At 34.7% G+C, this 9,552-nt stretch overlaps 1 protein-coding gene and 1 pseudogene across 2 annotated transcripts; both read left to right on the top strand.

Moving 5' to 3' along the window:
- The first annotated feature begins 1,534 nt into the window (after positions 1 to 1,534).
- On the top strand, positions 1,535 to 3,725 carry LOC145562920 (uncharacterized). The gene is made up of 5 exons (XM_081623340.1): positions 1,535 to 1,828; positions 2,347 to 2,393; positions 2,480 to 2,571; positions 3,088 to 3,153; positions 3,631 to 3,725. Exons 1-5 carry the CDS (start codon positions 1,535 to 1,537, stop codon positions 3,723 to 3,725), a joined length of 594 nt encoding a protein of 197 aa, XP_081479466.1.
- A 1,965-nt stretch (positions 3,726 to 5,690) lies between these two features.
- On the top strand, positions 5,691 to 9,343 carry LOC145561855 (thioredoxin-like protein AAED1, chloroplastic; annotated as a pseudogene). Its single transcript, XR_014094231.1, has 7 exons — positions 5,691 to 6,031; positions 6,725 to 6,771; positions 6,867 to 6,981; positions 8,330 to 8,374; positions 8,459 to 8,518; positions 8,614 to 8,709; positions 8,846 to 9,343. The product of XR_014094231.1 is annotated as a thioredoxin-like protein AAED1, chloroplastic (transcript).
- Positions 9,344 to 9,552: the final 209 nt, after the last annotated feature.

Genomic DNA, 9,552 nt, shown 5'->3' with positions numbered 1-9,552 from the left:
TATGATCACCTACTTGAGCCTCTAAATGGTCCGCAAGAATGGCATACTTCAGAGAACATTGTGACTGCTCCTGAGCTGAAAAAGGTGCACAACAGACCTAAGACAAAGAGAAGGGCTTCAGCTGGTGAAGTTACTGAGTCTGGGAAGCTAAGGAAAAAAGGAGGCAAAATAACATGTAGCTTGTGTGGGGTTCCTGGCCACAACATGTAGGAATGCACCAAGGGATAGCTCTAGTGGTCCTAACACAACTTCTCCCCCCCCCCCCCAACTGAACCTATTTCTGCAGTCCCAATGCACAACAGAGGTGTGAGTGTATACACCTACCCTAATGGTTATCAAAGACAAGCAATTGTAAGTTTTGTTATTGCCTTAAATTGATTTATTTTTATGCTCCATTACTGTACTTAATTAATTTTTTTGTTACTTGTTTCAGCCAATTAATCAACCAATTCCAACAACTTCTAGAAGAGGAGCTGCATTTTACTCTGATTATGCAGGGGAGCAGACCATATATTCCTTCTCTTAGGAATATCCTATGTCACAAACACAACCAGAAGCAGCATCTCAATCATTACAAACAATATCAAAATAGTCATTGTAGAACTTAGCTAGGGCAAAACAAGTGCAGAATAGAGACAAGAGCAAATGAGGTAACCTCATTTCTTTTATTTATAATTTAATAATAACAGTCAATAGTGAAATAATTACATTTAGATGGCTTGCTTCCTAATAACAAACCAAGCAAGTACACATGTAGCAAGTGCAAAAATAACCCACAATTCACACTTAAAACATATAGAAACCCTTGATTTTTTCATTTTCAGCATAACACACTCTGAGGTCATCTTTCTTGCAAATGTGTTTGCTTCATTAACCCTCTTCTTCAGCTCTTGAACTTCATTACACGACATCCTTTTGTCTGTAAGTATCCCTAAGATGATCTCCCTCTGCCATTCTGTCTGATCTGCATCATCAATCCACCCGAATAAGGAAGAAGAGAGTTCGGTCCACAAACAAGGCTTAGGAGCTTCCATTCTAAAAAACCAATTGGCAATAGTAGGAGTTACTCCTCTACCTTATAAAGTGGAACCAGTTCTCCTCTTTCTCAAATGTGGGACACTCACAAGTGGGTTACAATGGGTTTCAACACTAAGATATCCAGTATTGTTGTAATGTTTTTTTTTTTTTTTTTTTTTGGGTTAAATTATTTAAAACCATGCTGTTAAAAGTAAGGGGGAATTAATAAAATACCCTAAAATGGTTTTTTTAAGTACCATAAAATAGTACGGCGCAAATTGTTATTTTTGGCACAACGATTAGGAAGATTTTGTTGACTTGTGTGACACTGTAGCCATTTAAAAAACTGAAAGCAACAAAAAAGGCGTATTTGGTTGAAAACTTGAAATACCGTCTCAAATCTGAAATGCCCGAATTTTCAGGGTGTACTCATACTTGTTCTTGATCAATCAATTAATAAATTAATTTCATATTCTGAATAGAACAGTCACAAACTAAAGAAATTAAGAACAAAAAAATGGGGGTATTATCAGCAACAACAGGAAGTCGATATGTTAATCTTGAACCTATTTCTGCATTTCATCAAATTCAGGAATTCCCCTTATCACGTTTACCCACTTCACCTTCCTCTGTTACTTTCTCGTCTCGAGTTGTAACCAGTCCCATTTCACTCAGTTCTAGAAAACTCTGGAATAATACTGCTTTTGATGCACCGGTTCCAGATAATATCGTCGATGTTTTGGGTGATGTCTCCATTTTTAGGGCTACTGCTGAACCTGTCATCTTCAAGGATCTTTGGGATCAAAATCAGGTTCCCTTTTTATTTTTTTTGCGGGTTAATTAAATATTTTAATCAAGAATGAATGAATTTTGATTACAGAATTATCTTGTATTGGTCTCTAAAAATCTGTTATTATGATTATGGTAGTTTTAGTAAAATCTTGTGCGAGACTGTTGTACTTGTATCAGTTGTATGATACTTGATTTTAGTAATCAGGATTCCTGTAAATAAAATTTGGAATTTAGTAAAATAATGCGTAAAACAGAGTACAAGCAGGAAAAATTTAGACTTTAATGTTGTATATCAAAAAATTTATTTTTGGAACCCAAAATGTAGAAAGTAGGAGTGATTTTAATCATTATTCTGTAAGAGGAGTAGTTTAGGAATCACATTATTATGATATTATAGTATGTGGTTTCATTTTGAAGCAACTTATTATGAATTGCAATTGTAAGTATTTGTGGACGACCAAAAACACATGCATTTTCACATTATGATAATTATTAAATTATACTGATGTTGATAAGTTTGTTTGTGGGGTTATCCAGGGAGTGGCAGTTGTTGCACTGCTGAGGCATTTTGGATGTGTTTCCTGGTAAAATTATGCTTCAATCTATCAAGTAGTTAGTTAGATATTTCTTTTGTGGTTTACTAATTTGGGTTTTCCACTGTCCTGTGAATCTGGCAGTTTGCATTAGATTTGAAAGACGCAATGCCGATATTTGATGCTGCTGGTGTTAAACTCATTGTTGTTGGTGTTGGAGAACCTGAAGGGTACCTCTCTTTGCTTCCTCTTTTTCTTTGGTTTGGAGTAGTACTAAGATCAAGACTCCAATTTGAAACGAGAGAGCGAACGAAGAGGGCAATAATATAATCTCTATTTTGTAATGACTGCAACACTTTGACTGATACATATGTAAACCTGCACAAGTTTGACTATTAACATTTGTAATTCTATATTAGTAAGAAATGTAAAAGATTAATATAATGAAAATATATGTAATATAAAGATTAATCCAGAAATATATTTGTTGACTATGTATGTTTTTTATATATCGGTGAAAAGTACTGTCAAAGGAAGTAGTATTACATAAAGATTATTAGCATGGTTATAGGTATAATACATCTCATATTTATCTAGACTTTTTTCGCATTCCTTCTACCTCAGAGATAACCTCTCTACAACTTTATGACACTATGTGTAAACTAAATAATCTCATATTTAACTAGACAATGTTATTGCTGATCAATTTTCTGCTGACCCAATACCTTATTTCATTTGGACTTATGCTCAATCGTTTTATATATCCAGTTACCATTTCCTATGGAGTGCCTTTATGCAGATCCTGAGCAAGGTAAGTTCTACTTTATAGTACTCCCTCGGTCCCTTAATTAGATGCCTACTTCTGTTAAGGGACGGAGGGAGTAACTGTTATTTGTAGAGATATATTGCTAGTTTATCAGAATACAGACACTCATTAATTGCTTGTTATTACAGGCATACAAGTTATTGGGGTTATATTTTGGTCTTGCTCGGAGATTATATATTCCTTTTAATGTAATCTTTCAACCATCTTTCCTGAGATATTGTTTCTTCCTAAGTTGATTCATGTTTTCACTCAACATTGGTATTAATCTGACAGAAAAAGATTTACGGGATCGAGAGGTATGTATCCCTGAAAAGGGCTTGGAAGAATTATAAAAAACAAGCTACACCTAAAGACAGAAGTAGTGTTTTGCAACAGGTTGATTATAAATTTATAAATTAACTTTAACTAAAGATCTGATCACTTAATTGATCAGCTCTAAAATCTTATAACTTGACCCATTAGACGAACTGTTGTATGCTCGGAAAGAGGAACAAATGGGAGACTATGCCCCATTAGACGATGTTTTCAGTGCTTGCAATATACCACCAATTGCATAAAGCTTATGTAGGTAGTGTTCCATGCAATCAGGCTCAGCTTATGAATAATGTAGCATACACATTTACTTTCTGACGCTCATCATTTTTTTTTTTTTTATTTTTTTTTTTTTCTGCAGTATCTAGTAAACAAGAATGATTTGATTACTTATTAATATAGCGCAATTCCTGCCATTTTAGTTAGCAGCAAACGTAATTACTGGATTAGAACGAACACTGCTGTAAAAAGTTGTGGAAAATTAAACTGACATTTTTATGAGGATGTGGCTCATGTTGGTTAGACTTGCTTGCTCGTTTTGACAAAACTAGTGAGATGAAGAGTCTGTATTTTGAAAGAAAAACGTGGGTTCTAGAATTATTTAATTAATACTACCTCGTTTCATGTTATTTGCAACAATTTGACAAAGAGTAGAAAAGAAAAATGTTTAATAGTTGCAAATAATATGAAACGGAGGTAGTATCATTGTTTAAGATCATTGGGCTTTCATCCGCCCAAAGTTTTGAAAATGGAATAAAACAGTAAGCTTGATTTGCGGGCCAGAAATGAAAAAAATTGTTAGATTTTATAATGTAGGCATTTTCCTTTTTCTTTTGAGAGTCAAAGCATAAGGTGACAGAGAATTAGATATTAAGGTGCATGCAATCTTCCGCCCTAATTTGGGTGTGCATTGTTTTTCCTGGCATGGAGAACGGCAAAAAAGCCAACTTGAGGGGTGATTTGAAATATTGTTAGATGAGATTTGCGATTTTCGACCCCTTGTCTTGCCTTTATAAATTTGAAAACTAACCGCTCTTCTGATCTCACAAACATAGTTTTGTGTTGTATATTCATTGGGGTTAAACTATTTCTTGTCTTATTAAAAAAAAGTTTTAAGAAATTATTAAAATATATTATTTGGTTTAACTTATTTTTGTATATTATTATTGCGAAACAATGAGAGTATAAAAATCTATCTATACTTGCATATTAAAAAGCATTCCTAAAACAGAATACGTGCCACGTGTCATATTTTTTTAAAAAAATACTATAAACATGACATGTCAGCATTATGTGCCACGTATCACACCTTTAAACACTTAGATGACATGGCACATACTCTCATCCATAACATGTATTAGATTTGACAACTAAAAATGTTTATAGCAAGACTTAAACTCGAGACCAATAAGTATTAACACCTTGTTTGGATAAAAGGAAATGAAAGGAAAAGAAGAGAAAAGGAGGGGGACAAACTCTCTGGTTTGAATAAAAGGAAATGAAAGGAAAAGAAAAGAAGAGAAAGGGAGGGGGACAAACTCTCTTGTTTGGATAAAGGATTGGGGGAAGGAAGTGAAAGGAGAGGAAGGGATCAATTTTCCCCCTCTCTCTTTAATAAGCATAATCCCTCCAAATTTGGAGAGAAAATGGAGCTCATCTCTCCCTCCCTTTCTTCTCACTTCGCTTCCTTTTCTATCCCTCACCTTCCTTTCCTTCCTTGTTTCCTATCCAAACAAAGCGTAAGTTATAAGCCTTATCATCTTAACCATTCATTTAATGTGTTTTTTATCAAACAAAATTATAGTTAAGTTGAATAAGATAATTAGTGTTTAAAAATTCAAGTCATGAAATTTCAAGATGATTATCAAAACATTCAGAAAAAATTAGTCAAATATAATTAACAAACTAAACAAGACAAAGTAGCATATCGGGGCATCATTCGACCACACTTGGTCGGGAGAAGTCGTATTCGATCCCCCACAACAATAATTAGAAGGGGAATGAAACCTAACCACCCAAAAATAGCATTCGTAAATTGTTTCTTTGGCACAACAATTTTTTGGGCTCGTATGAGTTGTGTCTAATCGTTTAGCCGTTAAAAAAAATTGAAAGCAACAAGGGCGTGTTTGGCTGAAAACACGTCTCAACTCTGAAGTGCCCAAATTTTTAGGGTGTATTTTTTATTAATTAATTAATTTCATGTTCTAAAGAGAACAAAAAAGGGGCAAAAAATGGGGGTATTATCAGCAACAGCAGGAATTGCTGCAAATCGATATCTTAATCTTCAACCAATTTCTGCATTTCATCAAATTTGGGAAATCCCCTTATCATTATCATCACGTTTACCCACTTCAATTTCCTCTGTTTCTGTTCTGTCTCTTTCATCGCGAGTTTTAACCAGTCCGAGTTCACGACTCGTTTCAAAGCTTCTGTTTCTACTGCTTCTGATGCAGCAGTTTCTGATAATATTGGGGATGTTTTGGGTGATGTCACCATTTTCAAGGCTACTGGTGAACCTGTCATCTTCGAGGATCTTTGGGATCAGAATGAGGTTGGTTCATCTCTTTCCTCAATACCCTTTTTATTTTTTTTACAATGTCTTTCGTGGGTTAATTAGTTTTTGAACAAGATTGAATGAATTATGATTATTGAAGTATGAAGTATGATGTATTAGTGTCTAAAATTAGGAAATTTGATTGTAATTATGATTGTCATCATAAATACTCCGTATTACAGTATGTATGAACTGCACCCAATGATTATGTTAGTTTTAGTAAATCTTGTGTGAGACGGTTGTACTTGTATGATACTGATTATAGTAATCAAGTTTCACTTGAATAACTTTTAAATTAAATAAAATAATGTGTAAAACAGAATAAAGGGAGGAAAAATTTAGACTTTAATGTTCTATGTCAAAAAAATTGTTAGTGCAACCCAAAACGTAGAAAAAGTGAGTGATTTTAATCATTCTATGGAGGTTAAAGGAACGATGTAAGAGGAGTAGTTTAGAAATCACATTATTATGATATCAATGTAGTTGAGATAGTTTAGGAATCACATTATTATGATATCTATGTAGTTGATTTTCTATGAAACCAAACACATATGTAGTTTCATTTTGAAGCAACTTATGAATTGCAAACTCTAAGTATCTGGGACCTAAAACACATGCAGTTTCACATTATGATAATTTTTATATTATAATTACACTCATGTTGATAAGTTTGTGTGTGGGTTTATCCAGGGAGTGGCAGTTGTTGCACTGCTGAGGCACTTTGGATGTGTTTGCTGGTAAAACTGTGCCTCAATCTACTGTATTAACTATTAAGTAGTGGGGTGTTTCTTTTTGTGGTTTACTGATTTAAGTTTTTCAATGTTCTTTGAAGCTGGGAGTTTGCATCAGATTTGAAAAAAGCAATGCCGAGATTTGATGCTGCTGGTGTTAAACTCATTGCAGTTGGTGTTGGGGAACCTGAAAAGGCCCGCTTGCTTGGAGAACGGGTACTTCTTTTTGCTTGCTGTATCTGTTTGGTTTAGAATCTAGCTGACAACTCAAATATTTAACTTGAAAATTCGCAAACTAAATAAGAAACATGTTTATGAGTTCATGAAGTGACATGTGAGAAGCCACTTTAAGAAATTATAACTGCCTAGGTTTTATACAGTGGCAAATTTGGATAGACTTTGGTAGTGAGGATATTTGTTAGAGAATGAAGACTATGATAATCGCAATTCTTATTGTATGTCTTAGAAGCACAAATAGGCATTGAAAGAACGTTGACCTATATATACAACTGCAAAGCCGCAATATGGAAGTTAACAAACTCTGGTCACTCTGCTTGCAAATTTACCTTCCTGTTGATCATGTTACACTTTTCCCAAAACTCTTGCATACTCATGTCCTTGGCGATGCTCAATAATTTGGATGTTATTTCCACTTAATTATTTTGGAGCCAGTGAATAGTTAATGTGGTTTCTAATACTGAGTCAGCGAATGCCTCATCTTGCTAGGCATTGGTTTCTATGATTGTTAGCAATTTTCTCATTTCTGGCAGACTGGCACTCTGGATTGGCAAATTTCTTTCTGTGAACTTCAGGGCAAATTCCTAAAGACTTTATCTAGTAATCTGCATATATTATGAATTTTTATTTTGCCGTATGATTTTGTCCTGTGCAATAAGCAGCATAAATACGAGTATGTAATTAGTCATATGCTTCATTACTTCGTTTTTAGTATTACCGAACAATAGGGTTTCTGATGTGTTATTTTGAAGATCATTTTTCACATGCCCTTTGGTATGCTAAAATAGTATGAAACAATGCAAGTCCCTTAAGTTAGGTAGATTGGGGATTAGGTAGCTGCCTAAGGAGAATCATCCAAAGTCAATTAGGTATCAAAGCAGTTGTTATCCCTCTATTATGTTTGGAGCGTCTTTCTTACAATCTGTCAGGTCACTTCCTCCTTGCCCACGTTAGGCTCCGTAGTTCTTTCTCAATTCTCACTTTGTTGACTGCCATCCTATTCTGTGATTCAGACTTTTCTACATGCCTTGGTGCCTCAGAGATCTCTGTACAACTTTATGACACTGAAAATCTTATACGAAGTATTTAGCTTGCCCCAGATTCATTCTACTCTCCTAGATGTAACTTTTAGAGAGGCTCAAAATCTTTGACTGTGTTCTAGCAATATGCTGGTCAATTTTCTGCTCTTGTTTCAGTTAGAAGAGTTTTCTACTTTTCTTCTCTTGTTATATTGATTGCTGCCTGTTGAACTTTCTGATCTTCCAGTTTAGGTCATTCCATGCCTTGTTTCTATTTTGACTCATACTCTATCCTTTTATATATCCAGTTACCGTTTCCTATGGAGTGCCTTTATGCTGATCCTGAACGCAAGGTAAATTCTAGTAACTGTTATTTGCAGAAATATATTGCTAATTTCTCACAATACAGACACTCATTGAAATGCTTGTTATTACAGGCATATGATTTATTGGGTTTATATTATGGTCTTGGTCGGACATTCTTCAATCCTGCCAGTGTAATCTTTCAACCTTCTTTCCTGAGATATTGTTTCCCCCTAAGTTAATTCAGGTTTTCACTCAATAATTCACATCCTTGGTTTTAATCTGACAGAAAAAGGTTTTCTCAAGGTTTGAATCCCTGAAAAAGGCTACGGAGAATTATACAATTCAAGTTACACCTAGCGACAGGAGTAGTGTTTTGCAACAGGTTGATTATAAAATTATACATTTACCCTAACTAAAGATATGATCATAGGCCAGGCCAAACCTCAGAAAATCTTGCGGTCTTGCCCATAATTGATCTCTCTAGAATCTATAACTTGACCCTTGTTTCTTTCTTCCAGGGAGGAATGTTTGTCTTCAAAGGGAAGGAACTGTTATATGCTAGGAAAGATGAAGGAACGGGAGACCATGCCCCCTTAGAAGATGTCTTCAGTGCTTGCAATGTGCCAGTTGCATAAAGCTTATGTAGATTGTATTCCATGCAATCAGCTGACAAGCTTGTGAATGATGCAGCTAACACATCTACTTCCTGGCGCTGATCAAAATGTTTTTGCTGCAGTATCCGGTAAACAAGAATGCCTTGATTACTTTTATAGTACAATTCCTGCATTTTAGTTAGCAGCACATGTATTTGATGGATTAGATGGATTAGAACACTGCTGTGTTATTTGATGGATTAGAACACTGCTGTAAAATAACTCTTCAGTATATATGAACTAGGAACATATTGTTCATAGTAATCGATAAATTCATTGTGTATATGTTCAGTTCATCTGGCTCCCTAATACCAAACATTGAAAGTTAATTTAATAAAAGCTCCCTAATATCTTGCTACTGCAGCCTGCATGGTCCGTCAATCATCTAAACTCAACATACTTTAACTGAAACATCTATCTGAAAGTGAATTTTGGAAATTTTTGAGATTTATGGGCATTATACTCCGTACATATCAAGAAAACTCTATCCTGAATGTTGTGGAAAACTGGCATTTGCTCTGTACCAAGTAAACACAATAGCACACACTAGCTTACTATTCAGACAAACCCAA

This window comes from Chenopodium album, chromosome 10 (assembly GCF_948465745.1).
Source record: "Chenopodium album chromosome 10, dcCheAlbu1.1, whole genome shotgun sequence".
In the NCBI taxonomy this organism is placed as follows: domain Eukaryota; kingdom Viridiplantae; phylum Streptophyta; class Magnoliopsida; order Caryophyllales; family Amaranthaceae; genus Chenopodium; species Chenopodium album.
Note: the sequence above shows the minus strand (reverse complement) of the source record. Positions and strands in the feature narration are given on the sequence as shown.

Excerpts from the sequence above, each read along its gene's own strand:
- LOC145562920 (XM_081623340.1), top strand. The coding sequence starts at position 1,535 with ATGGGGGTATTATCAGCAACAACAGGAAGTCGATATGTTAATCTTGAA. Across the intron at positions 1,829-2,346 it reads ATCTTTGGGATCAAAATCAG|GGAGTGGCAGTTGTTGCACT; the intron begins GTTCCCTTTTTA and ends GGGGTTATCCAG. Across the intron at positions 2,572-3,087 it reads TGGTGTTGGAGAACCTGAAG|GCTCAATCGTTTTATATATC; the intron begins GGTACCTCTCTT and ends ATTTGGACTTAT.